This window comes from Drosophila virilis, chromosome 4 (genome assembly GCF_030788295.1).
Source record: "Drosophila virilis strain 15010-1051.87 chromosome 4, Dvir_AGI_RSII-ME, whole genome shotgun sequence".
In the NCBI taxonomy this organism is placed as follows: domain Eukaryota; kingdom Metazoa; phylum Arthropoda; class Insecta; order Diptera; family Drosophilidae; genus Drosophila; species Drosophila virilis.
This window is the reverse complement of record NC_091546.1, coordinates 10,137,021-10,164,393: the sequence shown is the minus strand read 5'-3', so window position 1 is coordinate 10,164,393 and position 27,373 is coordinate 10,137,021. Positions and strand designations below refer to the sequence as shown.

The following is a 27,373-nucleotide window of genomic DNA, read 5'->3' as shown; positions in this document are numbered from 1 at the left end:
GCCACCCGCTGCTCTATCGACTGGGTCCAAACCTGAACCGCTCCTGTCTACTTGTTTGTTTAATTTTTTGCCATTTCTGCTTCGCATTCTATTTGTTTGTTTGACTCGCTGCGCATGTGTTGGTGCCAAGAAGCAACTAGCGTTCGTGCGAGGGCTGTTAAATGGGCATTGAAACATGCTCTCATACTGGACATTCACAATGTTAAAACTCATATATTTATTTATAAACTATTGTACTAAATATAATATAAATATATATAAGTATGTAGACTCGCATGCTTGTCATGATTACTGTTGATTATTTGTGGAACGCACTCACATACATGTATAGCTGCCCTCGTTTTTGTGTTTTGGCGCGTACTCTGTTGCTGTTGTTTTTTAAGCATGACAAAGCACCGTACAATTTCACAACAGCAACTTCATTATGATGTTCGGCTTGTTTTTCCACGAAACAACTGTTTACCGAACGTGGCGGCTCTGCCGCTGCAGACGTCAACAGCGCAGTGGTGGCGCTGTCTGTTCTCTGTGCACACATATACGTATGTATGCGTGCGTATGTGTATGCGCTATATGTGTGTGTATGTGTGCGTACGTTGTGCTTGTTTCATTCAAACGTCCACCGAGAAATTTCATTTCAATACGCAGCCCAGCCAACGACGCGTCGCAGTCGTCGCATTTGTAGGTTCGTTACAAATCGATTTCGATAAGTTTGTCAGTGTTTGTCGGGAAAAAGCGACGCACAGTTTAGATTCAGACGTTAGCTGGTGTGGTTCGCGAGCGGTTGTATCAGAGAGCGACAGAGCGACAGAGAGAGAGAGAGAGTGCGATTTAGGCGCGCAGAAGAAACTAGCGGTAACGGTAACATCGCGCTGCTTCTGAATAACAAGTGCGGGGGAGGCGAGGTGCCATTAACAGCAGCAGCAATCTGCCTGTTGTTCTCATTCTTCGTGCTGTTGTTGTTGTTATTGTTGTTGTTGTGTGTTTGCTGAACAAATAAAGGAAAAACAAATACATATGCCGATGAAGAAACGGCTCTAATATGTAGTTTTCGAGAATGGAATGTTAATAAAATCCAACAAATTCTGAAATGTAAAATAAAATGTACGCACATGCAAACTACGCTTTAAATATTTTAACGCACTTAACATATATTTTAATACATATATATATATATATATTTAATACACTATCTCTCGCTGTGTACGTTCGAGTGTTTACAGTTTGTTTTTTACGTGCCTTGAAATTTATTTTTAAGTTTTTGATCCGATTTTTTGTTGTTTACTTTTTGCGTTGTTTGACTATTTTCTTGATTTTTGAAAATGACACAAGTGCGAAGGCAGACAAAAAAAAACGTTTGTCTCATAATATCATGTGTCTATTATCATACCGGGTTTTAACATACATACGTCATACATGTATGATCACTCTTAACTCTCGATTCCTTTGATCGAGTACTTTGTGTCCAACAAAATGTTTCTGGTTGTAAAATCGAGTATTTTGTAGGAAATTTCTTTGCAATTAAGCAATAAAGCGAAGTTAATTATGTTTAATAAAAAAAAGACGTCATAAATCAAGTCTAATACTTGAATTGAGTGTGGAAAGTTGAATTGCAATAAAAAGTTTCTAAGTAAAAAAATCCCAATCAGATTTAAATCAACTGATTTACTTGGAAATCAACAAACATGCAAGCTAATTAATTTCTGGAAAATCCAATGGCACAAAAGAAAAAAACCCTAGAAATCCGTGCAATTTGCACAAAATCCCATAAAACTATGCTACCTTCAAAAACACTGAAAAAAATGTATGAGCAAATGTTTAAAATCGCCAAAAAAAATGTACCCGAAGTGCACTGAAAAAAACAACATAAAGTGAACGTTTTTAAATTAATTGAACGCTGAATCAACAAAATCAAATGCAGATCCAAGTGAATATTGCAACAAACCAAAAAAAAAAAAACCGTGCAACTTCCATTTACAGTGTTTTTCCCCTGTGTGTGTGTCTTTGTGTACTCGCTTACCGTTATGATTCATCCAGCTGTTTGCGCAGCAGCATTTGCGCTCTGCGCAAATGTTCTGAGCAAAGGCATTAATACATATACTAAGGCATTTATTAAATGCAATGCGTGCTAAGCTAAATAATCAAGCGAACAGTCGCGACGCCGAACGAGCGAACGAACAACTTACCAGGAAGCAAATCGGGCGACAAAGATAGATGTCAAATCGAGATGTCGCACACATACATGCATGCACACTTACAGCATATGTATATGCATGTGTGTGTGTGTGTGTGTGTGTGTAAATAGCCCGCCGCGCAGTGCTGTTGTATGAAAGCGCACGTGTCCCTGCTTAATTATGTCCGTGTGTGAGTGCGAGCATGTGCATGTGTGTGCGTGTGTGTAAAAAGCTTCCGTCTATTGTGAATAACTGGACTGTTATCGATGTTGTTATTTTCGCTGTGACTTGTGACATTTGCACAAACGTTTACATGCCAAGAGAATTTCTTTCGACAAATGTTAATTCATGGCCAGGAAAAGCGAACGAACGGTTCCTCATTTACGCCGGACACAAAGTGTGCTTGAATATTGAACGACGCGAAAAACAACGAACAATCGTTTAATATGTGCGATTAGCTAGTCTAACAATGAGTAGCCCATAAGATTGTGAATACATTGTGTCCACGAGCTTCAATAAGGATCACAGGAAGGTTTTTGTTTCGAGTCAAGGATGAAACTTATGTCCGAATCAAGAAAGAGTTTCGTTTTCGATCTGTTCTCAAAAAGCAATAACATTTTATACTAAACAAACAGTTTTTTAAATATGTAGATGATGCATTTTATACCCTGTTCACAAAGCGAATAAAAAGAGTATATAGGTTTCGTGCATTATTCGTCTGCTTGTACGCCGTGTTCGATTGGGGCGCTATTGTGGTCAGGGGGTCATGCTATATTCATGGGTCAGTTAAAGTGTTTAGACAGTTTGTCAATAATTCATATCTGCGACAATTTTCGACAAAAGAAAATTAATGGAAATAAACTATTTTGCATTTAACCTATAAAATACCCTGTAATGCTTGTTGTTATCGATAATGACATATTTTGACAAATTTGAAGAGATAAGTGTGTATCAGGACGTTCTGGTCGGGTTACAGGGTATTCTATTGGCAGTTCATTTGAGGTCGATTTCAGGCGTGATTTTATATAGAACTTATTTCATTCTCATGATCGTGATATTGTATAAAACTTAATCAATTTAAACGAATTTGTGTGGTTAATAGAAACTTTAGACGCTGACTAGTTAAAGTGATTAACTAAATGATTCTTCGATTAATCAAAGAGAGCAGTTCGATGCCAATCAGGATTTTACTTTACTAAAAACAGGACATATAAGAATTGTTTCGGTACAGATCAAATGGGATAGGTCGGACAAAAGATATAGAAAGCATCTGGAAAAAATCTTAGATTAAGATTATCTTTTTTTTTTTTGTATCTTTCTTTCGGGCAGCTATTTGTGATTAACATAGAATTAAGAGATTTTATCAAATTAATTACTAAATTGTAATTGTTTTCCTCGATTTGCAGTGGCGCGAGAGTATGACCAAAAGCCAGGTGATAAAATGTTGATTGAATGCATTTCGCGTAGCATTCCCTAAACAAATAGATCAGGAGAAAGAAAAAGAACTGAGATTCCAGGAACAAAATAAAACCTCATCGATCGAGGAAACGAATCCACCCGCCAACGAGAAAGCAGCTAGCGGAGAGTGGAGAGTGGAGAGTGGAAAGTGGAGAGTAAGGAGTGTAGAGTGGAGCGAAGCAAAAGAGAGAGATTTGCGCGGAGAAGCAAATGAACTTCAATCCGGATAGCTTTGTGACCGTCCAAAACGTGCATCATCCATACCATCAGCGGGAGCGACACCACATCCCATTGCCGGCGAACTACGGAAGCCAATCGGAGGTCGCGGTGGGGATCGAGATCGCCATCGGGTCAGGCGGCGCCAGGCGGAGCAGCGGCGGTGGGAGCAGTTCACCTAAAATCATGGAATGGACCAACGACGATGCATTAGAGCTTATCGAACAGTATCGCTGCCACACCGAACTGTGGAATCGCGCCGATCCCAAGTACAAGGATAAGCTGTGCCGCTTCCGGGCATGGTCCGAGATCGCCGATCGCTTTGGCTGCAGCAAGGCCGAGGTGGAGCGCAAAATGAACGTACTGCTCACCCAGTACCGACGCGAGAAGCACAAGATGTTTGTCAAAATCTATCAGGGCATACAACCCAATCCGTCCAAGTGGTATGCCTTCAAGCGCTTCGACTTCATGGAAGCCGGCGGCGGCAGCCTCAGCGGATTGCCCACCAGCGCCACAGTTGGCGGCATAGCCACCAACTCCACCTCCTCCAACTCAGCCAGCCACACGCACAACGGACTCAATGGCCTGGCCGCTGCCGCAGTCGCCGCCGCTGCCTACGACAGCAGCACAATCGCGGCAGCGGCCAACGGCGGAGCCACCGGGCCGATTGGATGTGCTGGTGGTGCCGCGACAACCACAACTGGAGCGCCTGCATCGCAGCACAGACGCATCAAAACCAAAGAGCTGAAATATTTCGGAGCGGTGAGTAATCGGCGCAAAAAATAACCGCATGCGTAAGCGTTTCTTCCAATGACAAAGACCCAAACAGTGACAAACAAACAACAGAACGGAGAGCGGAGAGCGACGACCATTGACTAGCCAAGCGGACCTTTAACCCATTTGTGCCCCACGTCGCGTGTTCGTTCTGTCTCAGCAGCAAAATGACTTTCACATAAACGAATTTTTAGAATAGTATTATCTTCTGCTCAGCTCAATCATGATTATTGAGCTTTACATAGCTGAGGATTAAATTCTCAAGATTCGTATGCTTATACAATATATTATTTGCATATGTGTGTGTGTGTGTGTGTGTGCACAGATTTTAAAATATTTTTAACTTTTTTCCAAAAAAACAAACTTGATAACTTTTATGTAAATATTAAAAAATACTATAATGAGGCCATTCTCAGGTGGAACCCCTTACGATAGTTTTGCAGCAGACGCACACAGACACACAAACACATTCACTCTCGTTGTCATTCGGGTGTTAATTTCAATCAAAGGCGCAAAGTTAACTGTGCTGAATACGCTGACTGAGAGTCAAATGAAACGCCATGTGCGCAAGTGACTTGCTGTTTCTGCTGGCGACAGCGCGAGAGAAAGAGAGGGAGAGTGCAGCAGCAGCATTTGCCTCTCCTGTCGCTCTCGCAATTATTGTCCGGATCGTTTTGTGTGTGTGTGTGTGTGTGCATGTGTTCTGTTGTTGACGATCAAAACAGAATTAAAATTTTACGCATAAATTTTTCTTAGGAACTTGCCGCTGTGTGCGTGAGGTATTGCCCTGACTTACGCGAGAATCTGTGCATATGCATGTATGCATGTATGTATGTATTGGAATAATGTGCACTGTGTGCGTGAGTTGTTTTTATGTATTTGCTTTGTCGCGCCAAGCAAGCAAGCTTTCGTTGACGCTGTGGCTGAGGGGAACGAGGGGAACGAGCGCTGCTGACATTTCGTCGCCGCTGTCGCTGCTCGCTCACATGCTCTGTTTTTCGTCTGATGAAATGTTTGTTTTGCACGGCAAAATGCGCGTAGCACTTGCCGTCGTTGTTCTGTTGTTTTGGTTTGTGGTTGCCCCGTGGCCTCCCCCCTCCACTCGTGCATGAATGTGTGTGCGTGCGTATATACATACATATAAAAACATTTGTATATGTGTGTGTTGATTGTAATTCGTTTGCTGTTCATTTTCCTTGTGCGCTTTTGTTTTTATTTTTACTTGGGCCTGTGCTTTTCATTTGTTTTGTAGTATGTACTGTTGCCGCCGTTGTTGTTTTTGCTGTTTGCTGTTTGCTGTTTGCTGTTTCTGTTCTGTTTGTCAGAGTTATCAAAACAAACTGCGAGCATGCAGCATTATTGTTGTTGTAGTTGCTTCTGTTTTCATTTGCTCTTTGCTGTTATTTCTAAAAAATAAATACAGTTTTGTTCTTCGTAAGCATTCGATGTGGCCAGAGTGTGTGGGCGTGGCAATGCTAATGCAAGTAACTTGTCCAGATACTCTGCACGTTATTATTATTACGAAGACACACATACATATATACATGCATGCATGCATGCATGCATGCATATATGTATTTGTCTATTTTTCCAGGGGATAACATAAAATTGCATTCTCCTCGAACTTATCACACCTGCACTTTTTACTGTCTTCTCATGGCCGAGTTGTTGTTGTTGTTTGTCATTATTTGGGCGTGCAGCGGTGCCGCCCACGCCCACTATGCCACCCCCAAAGCGTTTGTATGTATGTGTGTGTGCCCATATTTTACAACTGTTTTGTTGTGGAATTTTCTCCAAGACACCAAATAACAACAATATGTTTACCTTGTTGTTGTTGCTGCGACTCGCGGCCGCAATGTTGTGGCTATGCCAAGCGGCGACGCCGACGTCGACTCGGAGCTGCGTTGACTGCGTTTCGATACCGTTGCCATGCCCCTCAAATTTCATATTCCTCTAGCTAATCCCCCCCCCCCCCCCCCCTCCTCCTCGTTCAGTTTGTTTGTGTTTTATAAAATGCACGCCTGTTTCCTATTGTTCCTGTAGCCGGAGCAGTCGCAACTGTTGTTGCTGTATTTGTAATTTGCGTGTTTTGTTTTCTCTCGCATGCGCTTTTATGAAATGCCTGGTGCCACCCCCCACCCGCCACCCCCCCTTCAGCCGTTTGCAGTGCAAACGCAAATAAGAAGCAGTTGCCGAAGCAGCAGCAGCAGCAGCAGCAGCAGCAGCAGCAGCAGCAGTAAGCAATGCAACCGAAAGCAGCGCAGCAGACTGCGACTGCGACTGCGACGATGACTGCGACTGCGACGCCAGCGTTCGGTTTTGTTTACTCATTCATCGCAAAGTTGCTTAGCTATGCGCGCAGCGTTGCCAGCTTGGCTGAAAATCGACTTTGACGGTGGGGTAAGGTTCACATTGGCGGTTTGTTTTCGCAAAAGTTTTGCAAGAATTTTCACTATTTTGTAGCATTTGCTTGAAAGGGTGTCTTTTCACGGAACTTAAGAGCGCGATTATAAATAACTTCGGGTAAGAGTCTGTTTGCCAGCATGGACTGATAATAGGTGTGAAACCCATTTAATCAATTGGTTCAACAAACAACACAAATATCTTTGGCACGCCGAAAGGTAAATGGCCTCTATAAACATTTTTGGAACTGTTTTCAACGTAAAGTCAAGTTAAGGCTGCTTCGCCAGGTGGTGTCCCCAGAAGGCAGGCAACTAGTCCTCTAACTTCTCCTGTACATCAGTCTTTCCTCTCCTATTCAGCTATGACCTATGACAGCTAGGTACATATATTATAAAGAACTATAGAACTATAGAGTCTTGATTCTTATTTGCATAGAAATCGACTAACAAGGTTCTATCGAAGCGGCTACTGATCAAGCATATACATAGATATATACGCTACGGGGTCGAAGTCGTCTCATCTCCTGACTAATTTATAATATATATATTGTAAGAGATCAGTCTTCTTTAATTGCAAAGTTCTTCTACCGAAAAAAATAGCCAATTCAGACGTATTTCCACCCTAAACAATTAAATTTTCACAAATATATTTGAAGATGAATTTGAAGTCGATCGGATGGTAAACAAAAAAGGTTCAGATATTCGTTTTACGCGATTTTTCCACACTTGCGGGTGGAATTTCGTCTTAGAGTGAAACTTCAAGTTTGAAGGCTGAAGGTTTGAACTGTCACCAAAAGTTAGGACAAACTGTTATTTTTTTTGTTTTGATTAGGAATGAAAATCCCTGGAATTGGTGAAAAAGTGTGACTGGAACTGGTGAAAAAGTGTGACTCTTCCAAAATACGACTGTGATGACGCGATGCTCATTCACATTTTGGCGACGTGACGGCGACAAAACTGATGCACTTTGATGCAGTTTGATGCAGTTTTATGAATGTGAGTGTATTAGTTTCGGGCTTGTTGTGCAAAAATATTATTGGCGAGAGAGGGGGCGGGGGTGGAACAGCTCCATATGTGGTGCCAAAAGGATTAGAGAACACGGTGTGCAGCGTAGTTGTTGTCGGTTATTTATTCGTTGGATTGCATGATAATCAGTTTGTTTACATTTTTCAGTTGCACACGCACACACATGCAGTGAGAGTACATTTTCAGACACACACGCCTACGTACATGAGCAATATGTATATGTGTGTATGTATGTACATACATGCATACACCGAGAGAGAGAGAGAGAGAGAGAGAGAGAGAGTTAATTTTGTTAGCGGCTCCGTCTGCTGTTGCGGCACGCAAAAACAAGTCAGACACGCACACATGCACGCTAGCTGTAAATACGTAAACAACAACCAAAAACAGCTGCCGCAATAAAAATAACAACAAAGCAAAACGGCAAGCGACACAAACAACGAATAACGAATAGCAGTTCAGTAGTTGTTTTTGTGAATTGTAGAAAGTTCTAGGCGCCAGAGACAAGACGATTCCGGCCCCAAAGAGTATAGGCAAATCGAGTGAGAGGCGAACGATCACTGATGACGGTGTACATTAGCATGTGTCGTATGCGCCCCGCCAACGTGGGGTAGGTTGTTAATATTAATGAACTGCTGCTGCTGCTGCTGCTGCTGTGTAGCTTTTCATCTTTCCTTCTTCTTCTCTCTTCATCTTTTACGTACAAGATGGGTTGACTTTCAACTGTTAAGCGCCGCTCGCAGATACGATCTAGCTCTCTCCCACTCGACACACACGCACACATAAGATAATGCGATAACAAGAACAACAACAAAAAGCACAGATCTCTCTCTCGCTCTCTTTGACGCGCTCTTTGCTGCTTGCGCTCGCCTCTCTTTGACTGTGACGATATGTTGTCGCTTTTCAAAAAACTTACTACGCCGCTAGAAAATTTCGACAATGTGAGTTGCGTTGTCGTCGTTGTCGTGTCGTTCGATCGCAACAAAAGTATTTACCCAATACGCACAAATACGCATTATAAACTTGTTAAATACGTGTATTAACTCAGCACTATGCATTGCAATAACGGTAACAGCATCACAAATAATCAAACTGCGGTATCGTCGCAACGTAGGACAGCTGCTGCTGAGGCACCAACACCAACAAAAACTGTACTAAATATGCTTGAATACAATTTCTTCTTCTATTCCAACATACATACATACATACATACATATTTATTATTTGTCTTGATTGCTCAGATTTGTTGTAAAGTTTTGTGTGTGAATGTGTATGTATCTAGCAGATGCAGATATCTTCGAGCATCCACAAGATGGGGGCTTACCTGTTCGTCCTTAACTCTTATTGAGTTTGCATAAAAGAGAATGTCTCTTTAGGCTCCTTTGATATGAAGTAAGGCTGTCCTGCTCAGACTTATTTTAACTGCCAGCTGATCTATCTTTCTGATTTGTATCTGCATTATTGCTAGTCTGTTCTGATTTATTCCTCGAGTCCCTCTTTGTTCACCTTCTGTCGTTTACTTATGTAAGATCCTTTCGTTTCCTTCCCAATCTATTCACCCTGAATTTTTAATTTTAATCCTCGAGCTCCTCTTAAATATTTTACATCTGTGACACTAGAAAACTTCCAGAAAATTTCCCTAGGAGACGATACTCGATTGTTGTGGAGAGACTCAGCTTTTTGGAATTGTGGCAGTTCGATGAATCCTGATCTTAACAAAGAATAAACACTGTCAAAGAATTAATCGTAGTCTGCTCCAAATGGAACTTGTTAGTTTTATTATATCACTTTTTTTTTTTTGTAATAATAATCTTGTTCTTCAGCAATGTAGATCGACCTTGTTGTGGGGCCATGGGCTTTATCTTGATATGGTTGTCAGTCATGAAAGCGCGTCTGATTTTTGTGCCATATTTTTCTTCTTGTCCTAACTTCTCGTTTGTTCTAACTTGTTTCGTTTGCAGATGGGCCTGAATATACCCATGCTGATAGCCAGTAGCCAAACACAGCTGGACAACTGGAACACGGCGGGTCAGTACTCGCCGCCGATAGGCAGCGCCGGCGGCGGAGCCGGAGGCCTAACCAATTCTCAGCCGCAGCAGCTGCGCGTTGCTCTGCCCATGTCTTATGGCGCTGCCAGCGGCACGCCCTACACGGTCGGGGGCGGCAGCAGCAGCAGCGAGTTCAAGCCCAGTCCGCACAAGACTGTCGACACGTCGGATAACGAAGACAACGCGATGAGGGACGAGGCGACGGTGACGGCGACAGCGACAGCGACAGCGAGCGCGCTTGGGCAGCTGGCGGCGAAAGTGGAACGCCGCTCGCCGGTCTCCTCCAGCATGGGCGCAGGCAGAGGCAGTGAAGACGGCGGCTTGGGTAACGCGCACGGTGCATCCGAGAGTTCTGGCTGTGATCAGGCGCTGGTTGCAGTCGCCCTGAGCGAGGCCGGGTCTAGTCCAATACCCAACACCAATACGAACATGCACGAGGCGCACAAGAATCATCTGCTGCAGTCGAGTCCAGCGTCAGCACGTGCGGCCACACCTCGTCATGCGCACGAGCAACTGCATCATGGCCACCATGCGCTGCAGCATCATGGCCATGGCCAGCATCCGGATGAGCTGGATATCAAGCAGGAGCTGGTTGACTACTTTCATCCGCCGTCCGTGTCCGCAGCTCCAGCACCGCCAGACTCACATCGTTCCTATAGCTCGGCCGGCGAGGAAAGCCGCCTGCATCTGGACATGGCGCAGGATCTGCGCGTGGCCCAGGCCAAGGCGCACGCCAACTTTGGCTCCTTTGTCCTGCCCCCGCGTAGCAGCAGCGCCCAGTTAGCCGCAGCCGCTGCGGCTGCCTCCATGCCCCTGAACATGCGCAAGCTGACAGCAGCTTCGAGTGCCGGGCACATGCTCATGAGCTCGCTGCTTAGTTCGAGGGAGAGCATGTCCGATGCGGACGGCGACGTGGACAACGATGAGGCCACCGAATCGGCAGCCAGTCCGGGTCACATCAAGAGCAGCGTTTCGGCACAGGACGCCGGCTCCGCGGCGGCAGCAGCTGCTGCTCTGTACGCAGAGAGTCTCAGCCGGGACGATTGCGATTTTGTGGGCTCCAATGTGTCCATGAAGCTGCGCACCATGGACCGTACACAGCGCATCATCGCCGAGAAACTAATCAGCGAGGTGCTCTTCTTTGGCCAGTTCAACGAGCTGGAACGTTCGGCGTGCATCCAGCCCAAGTGACAGCGACGTCCAAGGAAGTGGACGAGTGTGGGACGAGTAGGTTTAGGTACGGGCAAGGGTATTACATCAGAGAATGGAATGGCAACGGGTTTGGAAATGGCTTGGAACATGGCAAATAGACAAAATGAAATTTCACTGTGAAATAGCCAAGAAAACTAACCACCAACACAAAGCAAAACAAAACAAAACAAAACAACAACAACAACAACAACAACAAAACAAAACAAACAGTACAATTTACTTTTAGTTGAACGGGGCCTAACCAAGGGGCTCATCTGTACAAAGCACATGGGGCAGCGTTACTTAGAACCGGATAGCTGTAAGGACAGCGTACGAACATGAACATGAACAGGATTTGGGTCTGGTTTGGAAAGCAATCGGATGGACATCCGAGACAGTTTCCATCGGGCTACTAAAGCATAACTAACAATAGCACCACAACTAACCGACAGAATCTCAGTATTACTTATAAAATACATCAACTTGGATTTAGTATGTGTATATACAGCACCTACGACGATATCAGAGAAAGGCTTTCCCGGCGTCGGCGGGGGGGAAGCACAAAAAGCATTTGCCATGTTGGGCCTCTCAGCAACGATCCGACCATGTCCAGTGGGCTTTTTATTCTTATACGGTAGGCCCAGTAGGCACAGTAGGAGAGGAACTTGATAAAGAAAAGCCCACGTTGGGCGTAAAATTACGAAAGACAAAGCCAGCTGCTGGTAAAGTGCTGAAAGTTGGCAATTTAATAAGTCCAAGCCCAAAACTCCACGTCTGTGTTGGGTTTTTTTTTTCAAGCATAATCAAAGCACTTTGGGGAAATTACATATGTATATACATATATATATATATATAGATGTATATCTATTATAAATACCAACATGTACAGATCTATATGTTTTATAGTTAGTAGTGTTATATATCAATGTACCTTATTTTAAAACTAAACTGTTTTTGTAGTCATTTAAGTCTGGTCGTTAACTTACAAACACCAACCAACACAGCAACTGAAACCAACCAACATAAACTATGTAGAAAAAAAAAACAAAACAGAACCGTGTGAAAGAATCAATTTGTATAAAGCTTAAGCTATGCAGATCGTCGTCACTAGTTTGTTAAAAAAAAAAAAAAAAAACAGAAAACCAAACCAACAAATACACAAAATACACTATTATAAATAAATATTGTAATATTATTGTACATTATTTTGCGTGCATGTTTACTAGGCCCTAATGATGTTTGCATAATGTTTAAGTAGACCTATATGTATATAAGTATATATATACAAAAAGCAACAAAAAACTGAAATGATGAAAAACATTAAATTTATTTATAAAACAAAACAACAAAACTCCACAAATTATTCATATAAATTACTAAAAAGACTCAACTTGGTCGAGCTGCTTTTTTTTTTTAAAAGTCTTGAGCTTGTTTCGGGAATTTGAACTTCAAACTTCTTTAACGCGTTTTACAGTGTATATATGAGGAAATTCACTGATTTCCCCGCTTTGGAGTTCCATTATTGGATTCTTCGGGTTCTTCAAAAAGACTTTTTCGACTGTTCCAAAACTGAGCACAGCTTTACTCAGAAGGTTTCCGCAAAGAATAATATGAATAGTATATTATTTAAAAGGTCATATAAATACTAAACTATTTTATTATTTATATTGTCTTTGGGTTAATATTTATATCACGGAGTTTTTTGATTTTATGCTTTCAGCTGGTTTCCATAAATGTCATGAAACAAAGTTTAGCCTTAAATGGCATGTTGGAAATAAGACTAACGAATACTTCTTGATTTTGTTTTTTAAAGTAGAATGTTAATGCTTTTCCTTAGGATCTTAGCTTAGTTTAACACATGAAAGACAATAAGAGGCTGTTTTTAAATGATTGAAGTCATTCAACCAACGATTAGGGAGATCTATGGAGTGAATCTTGCCCAGCTTCCGTATCTTCCATCTTAACAGAGAAGTCAACGACTGTGCTACAAGGATTCCGTACTACTTTCAATAATGGTTGACCACGAGCTGAAGGAGTCAAATTGGTTTGGATTCAAACTCTGAAAATCAAATGACATTTCGCAGTATAAAGTCCAAAGAGGGGACTAGTTCAAATCTAATTCAATTTTCACGAGGCTCGGAATAGTCCATTCAAAACACATAAGAGCAACCGTTTTTTTGTAACACCAACCAACTCCCGCGAGATTATCCAGCTACTCTATTCCAAACGCTTATCCCTATCAGAGAAGTATGGAACGGAGGTGAAGTGGCATTCCAGGGACACTTTCCATGTTTGCCAACTCAGAGTAAGTGCAAAAAGCATCTGCATTAGTCGCTCTTCAATCGTCCAATTTGAAATTTGTTAACAGCTGCCGCAAATCCTTTTAGAAAATGGCCAAGCAAATTTCTTCCTATGGCTCCGAGGGACTTCGATGGCTTCGACTTCGAGCAGACGTACTGGCAAGGCTTCCAATTCTTATCTATTTTGCACCTGTCCAGGTGGGCAACTGTGTTTGAAATAAAGTACATAAAATGTTTCTTCTTTTTTCTGTCGATTTGACAATTTTATATTTTGTAGGCTTAATGATATCATCTTAAATCTTTCGGCATGACTAAGTCATAATTTGATAAATTTGAGCACGTCCAAACTTCGAAACAATAGTTGAATTGTTAAGCATATCCAAAGTTAACAGCCCATTGTAAAGAATTAAAATTTGTATTTCAGATTAGGCTATTTTGCTTTACATCGAGTACAACTCAAGTAAGAGTTACTCGATACAATGATTCGGCTTTTTTGTAAGATATTGCACTCAATTTAAAAACAACAACACACATGTGGCTGCTTAAAACAAATTTAATTGGTTACACAAAAGGCAAAGGCATAGGTTATTAATAATCAATTAATTGTTATTAAACTGCACACGTAACTGGCCTAGACTGAAAACCAAGAGCTTTAGTATTTTACAATTTATTACCTTTAAATTATGTTTTGCATGCCAAAAGAGAAAGCGAAACGCCTAACAAAAAAAAAGAAGGAAAACCCCAGAAATATTGAAACTGGCTGATGTCGGGTTTTAAGTGTTTTGCGTTGGGACAAATTAAAGTAAGTGTGTAAAATGCAAAGACTCCGATTTGTGCATGATGTGGCTGGCAAGATTGTGTCTGCCTGTCCTGCGGTGGCTTAATACTCAAAGTTGAAGGATGCATTTCGACCGCCGCTGAATTGGAAGAACGAACGAAACATTTGATTCGGATCGAAGTCAGCTGTAAAGGGATGGGGTTCAATTAGTTAATAAACAATAACACGCTCAAGATATTCTAAGCACTCACCTTGCTCTTGCTCTTCAATGTCGTGTCCATTGTCATAGCGGGCTTTCTTGCGAACATCCGAGAGAATCGCGTAGGCTTCGCCAACTTCCTTAAACTTGAGCTCCTCATCCTTGCGCTCCTCTGCACTGCTGCCAGCATGCCTGTCTGGATGATGGACCAAAGCCTTCTTGCGATATGCCTTCTTAATCTCATCCTCAGAGGCACTGCGCGCAACGCCCAGTATCTTGTAGTAGTCCTTACGCTTGGACTTCTTTAGTGCAAACTTCGCATCCCGCAGCAATCGCTTAACCTCTGGCGTCTTCTCTAGCTGTAGAGCCGTTTCATAGTCGGCTACCGCCTCCTCATACTTTTCGAGATCGTTGTGGCAGCGGGCGCGAAGCAATAGCGCCTTCAGATACTGAGCATTGAGCTCAAGCACGCGATTGCAGTCAACGACGGCCTCGCGTAGTGCGCCAATGCGTGTATTGACGAGCGCACGATTGTAAAGTAGCTTTGAATTGATATCCTTGTTGTGCTCGTCGATTTTGAGCGCATCCGTATAGACGACATGCGCTTCGCGATAGCGTCCCGATTTAAAGAGCATATTGCCATTTTCCTTCATCTCCTTCAGCTGTTTGCATTTGCTGCGCATGCGCTTAGATTTCTGATGGTCGGGATCCAGCTGCAAAGCGCGTTCGAAGTGCAGTATGCCTTTTTCCAGATTATCCGTGTAGTACAAACAAAGCCCACGCACATAAATGGCATCAGCGGAAGTGTTGTCCAGTTTCATGACGCCGACGGCGATGTCCAGGGCCTCATCGCATCGTCCCAAATATGCTAAACACTCGGCCTTAAGCAAGCGATATCTACCAATGGAATTATCAGTTGTCTCCATATAACCATTTTGGGGTAGCTTTCACATCTGGGACACCTATACTCACCGGAGGCAGGCGGGTGCCAGCTTGAGCGCACTGTCCAAGTAGAAGACCACATTACGATAGGCTTGTGTGTCGTAATTGGCCTGTATTGTAGTTTCCAGTTGGCGCAGTTTCTGTACAGCCTGCTGCTCGCTGCTCAGAGCCGTGCTCTGCGGCTCCAGCTCGGCAACCGTCTTCACGGCCTGCTCGGTGCCAATTATGTCGCCCAGCGCCAAACAGCATTTGGCCACACGCACATATGCCTTCTCGAAGCTCGGATCGAGGCGAATGGCGTGTCGGGCATCCGTCAGGGCGCTGTTATAGTTGAGCAGCATCATGTAGCAGGCGGACCGGTTGCCATAGTAGGCAGCCGAGTCCGGACACAGCGAGATGGCATCTGAGTAAAGTTTGAGTGCGTTCTGATAATTCTGTGCCTTGTATTGGTCGTTTCCCAGTTTTTTTTTCTCTTCCGCAATACTGTAAGGAAATTGAAAAACGGGTCAGTTAACAGATCCTGTTTTGGCGTACGTTCTTATTAAACTGCTTTTGAATCTAACAATAAAATTGTGAGCAGTTCGCGAAAGCTTCTTTGGTGGGTTTAGCCGGTGCATTCGAATATCTAATCAACACAAATTTTACAAATCTTGTGCGAAACATTTCAAGCAACTCCTTTTTAGTTTACAATCACAAAAGAAAGAGTTATAAGGAACAAAAAGTATGGACACGTCTTTAAAGAACGTTCTTTGAAAGCGATTTTGAAGCCAATTGCATAATAAACAATAAAGCAAACATTTTCCGCAGAAACCAATGAACATTTTCTAAGATGCGTCACGAACAGCTTAGAGCTTTATTTAACCCGGTTACAAATGACACACCCGAAAAACTAGACTGCAATATTTGAAATACCTCAATGTCTCGAGTGCAGCTGCTGTGTCGACAGAAGCTTTTCTAACAATATAGAAATATGACAATGCAATTAGGTTTCTTTCACCCTTGTAGCAATATATCCCATAGTAACAATATGAGATAGTATTCGAAAGGTGCTACGATTTGTCTGATATGTGGAAAGCATATTGCAGTTAATGAAACCTTGCTTCAGATATCTTGAAAAGCAAAAAAAAATCTGTGCATACAAGAACTCAATTGGGTACCAAACGTTCCTATATGGTGGCCGTATTCGTCCGATTCCGATATATGTATTGCCTGCAATAGAAAAACGGACATATGAAAAGTTTCAAGAGGAATAAAGAGCCTTGTTTTGCTCTGAAACAGACGGACATTGTGTTTGGCGATACAGCAACAGGAACAGATACATTTTATGGGGTCGGGTGCAGATCCTTCTATGCGTCACAGAATTCATACGAGAAGTGCAGCACATTCAAAATGAGGGTATATACAAACAAGTGAAAGGAAGAGCAAACTGTGAGGTGGATGACACATGGGCTCGGCCTTCAAGCTAGTGCGCATGGAAATAGATACGCTGTGCATCGAAAACATATATAAATATATATATATATATATATAATCTATTATGTATATATATAAAAAAAGAACTGCAAGGAAAAGAGTAGCGTGTAGAAATCAAAAAGAAACTTACTATAACATTTTTGACTTTCTTCGATCTTGCGCCAATTTGTATTTATATTTATTTCTGTTGGCAGCTGCTTTTTTTAATTAAAAAGTTGCTCTAGTCTCTAGTCTGTAGTCTTTTTGTAGATTCGTGTTCCCCTTTGCACGTTTAAGCTGATTGCTGTTTGACACACTTTCACGTAAGAAACAATTGGCTTTTTTGTATAAGTAATTAAAACTAAAATTTTGCTTTTAGTATGCGACATTAAACTCAAAACCAAACGTGACAGCAAAGCGTTCAACAATACGTTATCAGGCCGATTATTTCACAGTTTGCACCCAAACATATTCAAATATATTCTATGATCCGACTTTACCAGACAGCGCTGACAGAAGCAACGCACTGCGAATGCATCGAGCGAGTGCCCGCAAAATGAGAATGAGCTTGCGAATGAATATCGAACAAGAAGAGAACGCATATCTGCAGCACGCCGAAGCTCAAATACCCTTATGACGCACAGAAGTGTCTATAAAAAAAAAAGCCAAAATATCAAAACATATGTGTAATGGTAGAGAGTTGAAGCTTGCTATAACCGAGTTTAGTTCAGATATTTTGTGTAAACAGAAAAGTTTATCTGGTCAGTAAACTTAATTTGTTCTCTGTTATATGATATAGTAGTCAGATTTCTGCCGTCCGACATATCCATATATATATATATACACTCTATGTGAGACTTATGCTCTTAGGCATGTTGCACATTTCGTCGCGCAAGTTGAATAGCCTCTGCAAGGGTATAAAAAGCTTTTTGTGCCGCGTTTGCCTTTGCGAATATGCCAAGAAGTGGCATTAGAAGCATTCGAAACGCCAGAGACTATTAGACAAAAATAGTTGGTACCCCTCCTCTTTGTGTTTTGTAGAGCTCATAAAAAAGAAAAACAAAGAATTGCTCAATTATTTGCCCTTAGCTTGTCATGCAGAAAAAGAACGTAATATTCCACTGAGATTGAGAGGGAATTATAATTAACCCGATCGGTCTAAATTAAATGGTTTCATTATACCCTGAACCCATTAAAAATGGGTATAAGGGTATATTGTATTTGTGCAAAATCCAAATGTATGTAACAAGCAGAAGGAAGCATCTCCGACCCCATATATATTCTTGATCAGAATCAATAGCCGAGTCGATCTAGCCATGTCCATCTGTCTGTCCGTCCGTCCGTCCGTCCGTATGTATGAATGCAAGGATACATGTTCAAACACACATTCATGCGCGGCTGCTTCGCATATTAACAGCATGGTTATTGCAACTTTTTTCTGTAATGCTATTTAAGTTCCTTTTTTTTTATCATATGTGCTCAATTGAAAATTTTGACCCAAATCGACCAAATGGCAAGGGATTACATCACGTTTTTTTTCTCAAAATCGAGGTCGGTGCGAAAATCGAAACTTTTTCGATAATTTTTCCGGGCGGGAGATATGACGTTCCAAAACGACATAGCTCCGCGCGGAGATATGACGTTCCAAAACGACAAACCTCCGCGGGAGATATGACGTTCTAAAAACGACATAACTCCCCGCGGAGATATGACGTTCCAAAACGACATAACTCCGCGGGAGATATGACGTTCTAAAAACGACATAACTCCGCGCGGAGATATGACGTTCCATAACGACATAACTCCGCGGGAGATATGACGTTCCAAAACGACATAACTCCGCGGGAGATATGACGTTCTAAAAACGACATAACTCCACGCGGAGATACGACGTTCCAAAACGACATAACTCCGCGCGGAGATATGACCGTTCCAAAACGACATAACTCCGCGGGAGATATGACGTTCTAAAAACGACATAACTCCCCGCGGAGATATGACGTTCTAAAAACGACATAGCTCCGCGCGGAGATATGACGTTCCAAAACGACATAACTCCGCGCGGAGATATGACGTTCTAAAAACGACATAACTCCCCGCGGAGATATGACGTTCCATAACGACATAACTCCGCGCGGAGATATGACGTTCCAAAACGACATAACTCCGCGGGAGATATGACGTTCTAAAAACGACATAACTCCCCGCGGATATGATATGACTTTCCAAATCAACCAAGACGACATAACTCCGCGCTGAGATATGACGTTCCAAAACGACATAACTCCGCGCGGAGATATGACGTTCTAAAAACGACATAGCTCCGCGCGGAGATATGACGTTCCATAACGACATAACTCCGCGGGAGATATGACGTTCCAAAACGACATAGCTCCGCGGGAGATATGACGTTCTAAAAACGACATAACTCCCCGCGGAGATATGACGTTCCAAAACGACATAACTCCGCGGGAGATATGACGTTCTAAAAACGACATAACTCCCCGCGGATATGATATGACTTTCCAAATCAACACGATTTTTTTCAAAATCGGGGTCGGTGCGAAAATCGAAACTTTTTCGATGATTTTTCCGCGCGGGAGATATGACGTTCCAAGACGACATAACTCCACGCGGAGATATGACGTTCTAAAAACGACATAGCTCCGCGCGGAGATATGACGTTCCAAAACGACATAACTCCGCGCGGAGATATGACCGTTAAAAAACGACATAACTCCGCGGGAGATATGACGTTCTTAAAACGACATAACTCCCCGCGGAGATATGACGTTCTAAAAACGACATAGCTCCGCGCGGAGATATGACGTTCCAAAACGACATAACTCCGCGCGGAGATATGACCGTTCCAAGACGACATAACTCCACGCGGAGATATGACGTTCCAAAACGACATAACTCCCCGCGGAGATATGACGTTCCAAAACGACATAACTCCGCGCGGAGATATGACGTTCCAAAACGACATAACTCCGCGGGAGATATGACGTTCTAAAAACGACATAACTCCGCGGGAGATATGACGTTCTAAAAACGACATAACTCCGCGCGGAGATATGACGTTCCAAAACGACATAACTCCGCGCGGAGATATGACGTTCCAAAACGACATAACTCCGCGCGGAGATATGACGTTCCAAAACGACATAACTCCGCGCGGAGATATGACGTTCCAAAACGACATAACTCCGCGCGGAGATATGACGTTCCAAAACGACATAACTCCGCGGGAGATATGACGTTCTAAAAACGACATAACTCCCCGCGGATTTGATATGACTTTCCAAGACGACATAACTCCGCGCGGAGATATGACGATCTAAAAACGACATAGCTCCGCGGGAGATATGACGTTCTAAAAACGACATAACTCCCCGCGGAGATATGACGTTCCAAAACGACATAACTCCGCGCGGAGATATGACGTTCCGAAACGACATAACTCCGCGCGGAGATATGACGTTCCAAAAGACATAACTCCGCGGGAGATATGACGTTCTAAAAACGACATAACTCCCCGCGGATTTGATATGACTTTCCAAGCCGACATAACTCCGGAGATATGACCTTCCAAATCATCACGATTTTTTTCAAAATCTGGGTCGGTGCGAAAATCGAAACCTTTTCGATGATTTTTTTTTTTTTTAAATCTCGGGTAAATAATGTCTGATTTTAAAATGTTATGACTTTTTGAATGCGTACGGATCCCTACCATCAATTGGCATTCAAACAAATTAATCATCGATGGGTTGAAAAATGTTGTTGACAATAAACCGATTCGTTCGTAAATTCAACCTTTTTGATGATTTTTTGAAATATTTTCGTCAAATAATGTCCGAATTTACAATTTCATACCATTTTTGAATTGTAAGGATCAGTTCTATCGATTGGCATAAAAAAAAAAAGGAAATCCAAAATTTTGACCAAAATCGACAAAATGGCAAGGGGTTACATCATTCTTGATCAGCATCAATAGCCGAGTCGATCTAGCCATGTCCGTCTGTCTGCCCGTCCGTCTGTCCGTATGTATGAACACAAGGATCTCAGAACCTATGAGCTAGAGACTTGAAATTTTAGATGTAGGTGCTCCTAGTGTCTGCGCAGATAGAGTTTGTTTTCGATAAGTTACTCCGTTTCCAAGCATTCGATAAAAATCGCTATCCTGTTTTTTGGACAATTTTGATAAATAATAAGAGCTAGAGTCCCCAAACTTGACATAGCTTCTAAATTAGAATATAAATATGCATTCGATGTTGGAAGAAGAGGGAGCTCCCGACTAGAACCTCTTGTTTTATTTTACAGTCTTTCATTATTTGGCAAACATTTTCAATGGGCAGGCGACTTAAACAACATGCATTTGCGCTCCAATAGAATACTTGGTCCGAAATTAAGAATCTTGTTGAGCTATTTTCAATTTTAAGCTACACTTTTTATGCTATTAAAAATTTAAGCACCAAACGAATGCCCGCAAACTAAAAGGTTCCATTCAAATTGTTTTGGGATTAACCACAAACGTGATAACCATAGAAGGGGAGCTCACAAATAAAATAAGGAAACATCAAAAACCACAAGCGGGAATGTTGCTTGTGATTATGAGGACTGTGACTTTTAAGATTTGCATGCAATCTTTGAGGTTTATTATCAGCAAAAGTCGATTCACTTCTTTTTTTGCAATAGCATTAGATTTGTGCGTTTTTAACTGACATACTATTTATGGGACTAGGACATGCGTCCTATATATATCCTGAACTTGGATTCTATAGCTTCAATAGCATCCGCCCCTACGTCCGGCAAATAGTTACAGTCTATAATATGTACTTCGCTCATTGACATAAATAAAAAACCAACTTTAATGAAAAAGGTAACAAGAAAACTTGCCTAATAGTCGTGACAAATCATTTGATGTGTAAATTTGTCAAAGGATACGAAGTTTGATCAGGAAAAGTGCAGTCAAATGCTAAAAGGAAAGTGTTGTTTCCAATCCTTTAAATGATGTGATTTCATATACTTGATGAGGATAATGGGAAACGTCTTTGATCCCAGCAAGTATATATACATATTGATGGGAAATATTCATGTCTGCCTGAGAGTCAATCAATTTCAGTCCTAGAGGGAGAGACATTTGGTGTATCGGATAGAACCATCATATCATTATAAGATATGTCACCTATTTATGTCACCTATTCATGTTTTATCAAAATATCTTAAACAAGCCCCATAATTCTCCCAACAAATCTGCGTATATATATTTATATATTACGGCTCCTGCAGGAACAATTAGCCAGAAGCAAAAAGCATTTGTAAGCCAAACGAGCGAGTCGAAGATAACTTTTCTTCTGATTTCTCAATTAGTTTTAAATTGCGGTCGAGTGCTACCGACTGCACAGTACTCTGTGCACAAAGCTTCCAATCTAATCGGAGTTATAGTTTTTCAGGGTACAACTAAATATCTTAAGATTGTCTTATGCGAAAATTATAAACTTATTTTCGATACTTTAGTGTAAACTGAGAGAGTTGCATTTTTGTGTATTTTTACTAAAACGTAAATAAATACAATCAAGTGATAACAGGCACAAATAAAGTAAAAGAAAGGTAAATAAATGTTGATTATTATTGTCAAGGTTTGAAATTTCAGGTGTGTTATTCAGACCTATTGCAACTGAAGACATTGAACAAATACATGCAAATAGATATTCGTGTGCATGTGTGTGCGAGCACAGATAACAAATATTACTGTTTTTCCAACAAGCTAAGGCCTGACGCACACAGCCAACACACACACACACACACACACGCGCAAGCAAGAACGAGTTTCTGGAAAGAATCAATTGAATTGGGCAGCTAGCATACCAATACATATGTATATGTTTGTATAACGGAGGCGCGGCGGGAAGAGGGGGAATTGCAGGCATATGCAGAAGGGGCGTAGGGGTGACCATGTCAGGCAAAAGCAGGTAAAGAGCTAAAACGACGTCGCAATTCTTAGTAAACTAGTCAGGGGCTGATTTTAATTAGTGTTCTTAATCAGAAATCAAGGGAATTATCGATTTTAGCGGAGGCTGTGACAAATTTCAGAGCTCTAACAAATACAATTATATTTCGCTATCTGCAAAAGATGCTCAACACAAAATGGTGAAATTTGTGCGCCCCTCTAATGGGCGTGGTCGCAAGATGTCAACAATGATTCACGCGAATATCGGTTTATTCCAGGTTTCCAGTCTCTAGCTTCCAGCTGCATAAACTCTTTTCAGCTTGTGAAACGTGTATTCGTATGCAGAGGCGTCGATCGATTATATAAATTTACGGCCAGCAGAGTTCAAAATAATAATATAATTTACATATACATTTACAATCGTATAATCGTATTTTTGTTGTCAAAGCGACTTTTTAACATTTTGCTAGGCACACACAAACATACACATGCACACACATATACATACGTACGTATGTATCTATATATATATATGTGTGCATATAAGGAAAGGCTGGTTAATACTTACGTTGCCGCGTCTTTGGGCACAATCTGCTCCGCATCAGGGGCTTCTGGCAGCTCCACTTCCATGTCGGAGGTTGAAGAAGTTTCCTCGCGTTCGCTATCGCTTATTTCTATGACGTCCATCCGCAACAACAAATACGGGGTCAAGCTTTTGGCCTACGTTAAATGTTTATACGCTTTTTTTTCCTCTTCTTTGTTTTGCAGCAACAACAACTTCGTACGTTCCGTTCCGTGCACGATGAGAAATTGGTTTGGTCTTTACCCCTTTTTTGCAGTCAATTTCGTATTTCCGTCACAGTAATGGGAATATTTAATGTTGCTGATATATGTTGTCTATTGCACGAGCCAAAACACAATATTATTGAAGCATATTATAAATTTATTATATATGTCCTAAAATTTTGACCCGACAGACAGCATCAGCGTGCTTATGAAATGAATGAAAGAATGAATGTTTATATCGATGTTATATCGATGCTTACGATATTTTCAGAGGTGATGGCGACAAGCTATCGGTATAAGTTAAACATCGATATTCGACTTTTTATTTAAGCTATAAATCTACAAAGTGAATGCAAGTAAGTTATATTAAACAGCGTATAATGTATATTTTGGTGAAATTAAATAAATAAATGCATTCGAGCAAGAAATACATTCAAAAGAATATTGCTATATATCTATAGCCGTCTGTTATGTATTGGGGTTACCATATTGACTTAAACCTCAAAAGACGAGACAAGTGTGTCTTGTAGCGACCAGCTTTGAGTTGTGTGCTGTTGGCGCGCTTTTCAAAATTGTAATCTTGCTGTAGCATACTTTAGCATGCTTTTTTCTCTAATTTAATATCGCGTGTAAATACAGCGTAACTCAATAATTTACTTTTTCTTTAGCTCCCCTGATGCCCCTTAACCAAGACTTTCACCAAGAGGAGCCTATTGGTCATCACGGATGGAAAGGCAGAGATGTGCTCTCCTAATCCTAATCCTCAACCAGGGTGCAGTCGACACTGTCCTCCACCAGGAATCTGGAATCCCTCTCGCAATCATCTGGTACAAAAATACTTTCAACTTCCGCTTGTCAGATTGTTACCTGGAATTGGGAGCTTTCGTACTTCCGTTCGTTCAATTTAGTTGAAAATTCGTAGTATTTCAATCAAATTGATTTCTGGCAATCCAGCAATACTCGAACGAAGTCTTAGAATGCTGGCCGGCTATCACATTAAGAACCTCATGGAGAAATTGACAGCATCCTTTTCGGAGAAAGCCCAAGCAAAGGACTAAGTACTTCAATGCAGTCTTCCCTGATGGAGGAGATTCTGCGAACGATTCACGCCTGCTCAATTGTCCCTACATAGCCTTATATTAGTTAATCCTTCAAATTATCAGATCGTTTTTGAAGAGTTAAATCTCTTGCAAGAGTAATCGGAATTCCGGAAATTGCCAGCACGGGAATTGGAATTGGCATCCTCAATAATCTCGCTGGGCTGTTCACGACAGACTCTATTTTCTATTGTTAATTCAAACTGCAGGACGCTATTATACCCTGTACCCGTCTCTTTCAATTCACACTTTTTGTAAAATCCTCCTTTGCTGAGTGGAAATTGGATGTCAAGTTTTACTATTCAGCTTTGAGCTGAGTTTTTGAGTAAACGTGTTTCGTACAGTGTGTATGCTAGTCAGTCAGTTTGATAGGGCTAACAGAGAGAATGAGAGTCTCGATTTAGATGCTGATAACATAATTTACCATAATACATACCCTATATACACTCATTTTCAATCGATGCTGGGTATATCAGGGCTGATCAAATAAGCTCTGTGAAATGTATCTGGGATTACGATGTTGACCCATGATAACAGTTTGCGGCGAGTTGAATCTATCAGCAGGAAAAAGATCTGGGAAAAGATTCGATTTCGAGACAAGAATGTGACCCTGCTGAATTGGCCAAGTCATTGACCCGTCTTAGCTTAACTTTGGCTTAGACTAGCGCGAAGACATTCAATTTTGATTAAAATATGCCCAGTTTGGAACAAGAGTACAACAAATATTAAAATAATTGTTATTGTACTTATAAATATTAATATTTCCTCAACTTAATTTAGTTAAGATGTCACAATTTAATTGCAACTGAATATTCCGTTTTGTTTTTGAAGAAATTAATATATGAACATAAAGTTAATCGAAAAAAAAGTTGTTTCATAATCGTTTTAATTAAAATTTAAGCTTAAAGAAAAGCAAAGGTACGTATTATTATTTTGAGCATGTTTTTTTTTTTTATAATTTATGTATTTGTATTTGCACAAATACATGAGCACATCTGTGCTTCTACATACACACTATGTACATAGACAATCGCATGTACATAAACATGCTTGAATGTGAGATAAAAAATTTCTCAAAAACAGAGCAATGAGAAGAGAACGATTTCCGATTGGTGGTGCCAACTGAAATTGAATAAGATACACAAACACATAACAGCAAGAATCGCCATCGGCAGCCACGGGGAACAAATAATAGAATAAAAGAGAAGAGAAGCCACCGCATTAACGGCAAACACACACACACGTACACACATACACACATACACACATACACACATGCACACTGTGTACACAAACACAGTCGTACATATACATGCATTTCATATTATATGTATCGGTTGTACATATATGCGTGTGTATGTATGTACGTACATAACTACATACAAACCGAATACATATGTACGTATGTATATGTATGTAAATATCAAAAGATGCCAAAAAGGTGCGACAACGACAAGTATTTGGTATTTTATTATAAGTATAAGCGCCCCAGGCCAGCCCCAAAAGTCTAACATTCGTACTTCAGGGCTCCAACTCATGCTCTAGCCTTACACTCGCGCACACAGTGCAAGTTTAAAGCGCAGACGAGTGCGAGCGGGACGGCGTCAGACTGTTGCCGAACTGTTCAGAATCGAAGCAAAAAATTGCAAGAAATATAAATGCGACGACGAAGACGAAATGGAAAAACTGAAACGAATGAGAAACGAAAAGGGAAACGGTTGACAAACCCACAAATAGCATAAAAAACATTCAATATATGAGATGGACATCATTTCGAGCAGCAGCAGCTGTCTCGCTTGCACACCCAAAAGTTGGGCTTAATAAGAATAGGGTAATGGCAATTGAGTGTGTAGGTTCAGTAAGGGGGGAAAGGGGGGGCGGACGACGAAAAACTTTGTCATTTACTTTTTTAATTGAAATTAAAATGCTTTTCCAATAAGAAAATGAGCTGTGTAGCTAACAAAAATAAAGCAAAAGGAGTTCGCTAAGCAGCTGCGCACAAGCTGCTGCTGTTGCCACCAAGTCGGAGTCGAGATCGAAGTTGAACGTCGGGAGTACACGAAGTTTTTTGCAAATGCAATGCATTTATTTTAATTTACTCTGGCATAAAGAAAAGAACAAAAAAAAAAACAGCCAACGAACAGAAATGCAAAACAATTGTCATTTGTTTATATAAGCGATGTCGGCCATTGGAGTGAGTGAGTGCGCGCTACTGGGCAGCGCTCACTTCAACCACACACACACACACACACACACACACGCACACAATGCAAATATGTAAATGTGTCGCTCACGCTCCCTCATGTTTATTGGTTGCAAGCCACCTGCTCAGTGTGTTCGTTGTATGTGCGCGATGTGTAAGCGAGAGCGGTGCTTGCAGCATAATAAGAAGAAACGAGAGAGAGAGAAAGAGAATGCGCCCTGTTGCCTGAAACGAAATGAAATTGAAACGCAAATGAAATGAAATCGTCGCAATCAAAAAACGCCAAGCCAACAAACGAAATGAAAAAATAAATAAAACGAATGTTACCGTATTGTATAGGGCGGCGACAGCAACGTCAGCGTCAGCGTCAGTGCTGTTCT

At 41.5% G+C, this 27,373-nt stretch overlaps 2 protein-coding genes across 8 annotated transcripts; one reads left to right on the top strand and one right to left on the bottom strand.

Moving 5' to 3' along the window:
- The first annotated feature begins 644 nt into the window (after window positions 1-644).
- On the top strand, window positions 645-12,483 carry LOC6627574 (POU domain, class 4, transcription factor 2). Of its 6 annotated transcripts, none has more exons than XM_015172900.3 (3): window positions 645-682; window positions 3,578-4,607; window positions 10,006-12,483. In XM_015172900.3, the coding sequence occupies exons 2-3, from the start codon at window positions 3,840-3,842 to the stop codon at window positions 11,281-11,283; spliced, it is 2,046 nt and encodes a 681-aa protein (XP_015028386.1). In that variant the 5' UTR covers window positions 645-682; window positions 3,578-3,839; the 3' UTR covers window positions 11,284-12,483. The 6 variants fall into 6 exon arrangements, with proteins under 6 accessions (XP_015028386.1, XP_015028385.1, XP_015028387.1 ...); XM_015172899.3 differs by lacking the exon at window positions 645-682 and adding an exon at window positions 702-852; XM_015172901.3 differs by lacking the exon at window positions 645-682 and adding an exon at window positions 702-858.
- A 1,635-nt stretch (window positions 12,484-14,118) lies between these two features.
- Tpr2 (Tetratricopeptide repeat protein 2) lies at window positions 14,119-23,905 on the bottom strand. Of its 2 annotated transcripts, none has more exons than XM_002052217.4 (4): window positions 23,476-23,905; window positions 15,533-15,985; window positions 14,613-15,457; window positions 14,119-14,546 (listed from the first exon to the last, which is right to left on the bottom strand). In XM_002052217.4, exons 1-4 carry the CDS (start codon window positions 23,592-23,594, stop codon window positions 14,464-14,466), a joined length of 1,500 nt encoding a protein of 499 aa, XP_002052253.1. In that variant the 5' UTR covers window positions 23,595-23,905; the 3' UTR covers window positions 14,119-14,463. The 2 variants fall into 2 exon arrangements, with proteins under 2 accessions (XP_002052253.1, XP_015028726.1); XM_015173240.3 differs by lacking the exon at window positions 23,476-23,905 and adding an exon at window positions 17,106-17,257.
- Between the last annotated feature and the right edge of the window lie 3,468 nt (window positions 23,906-27,373).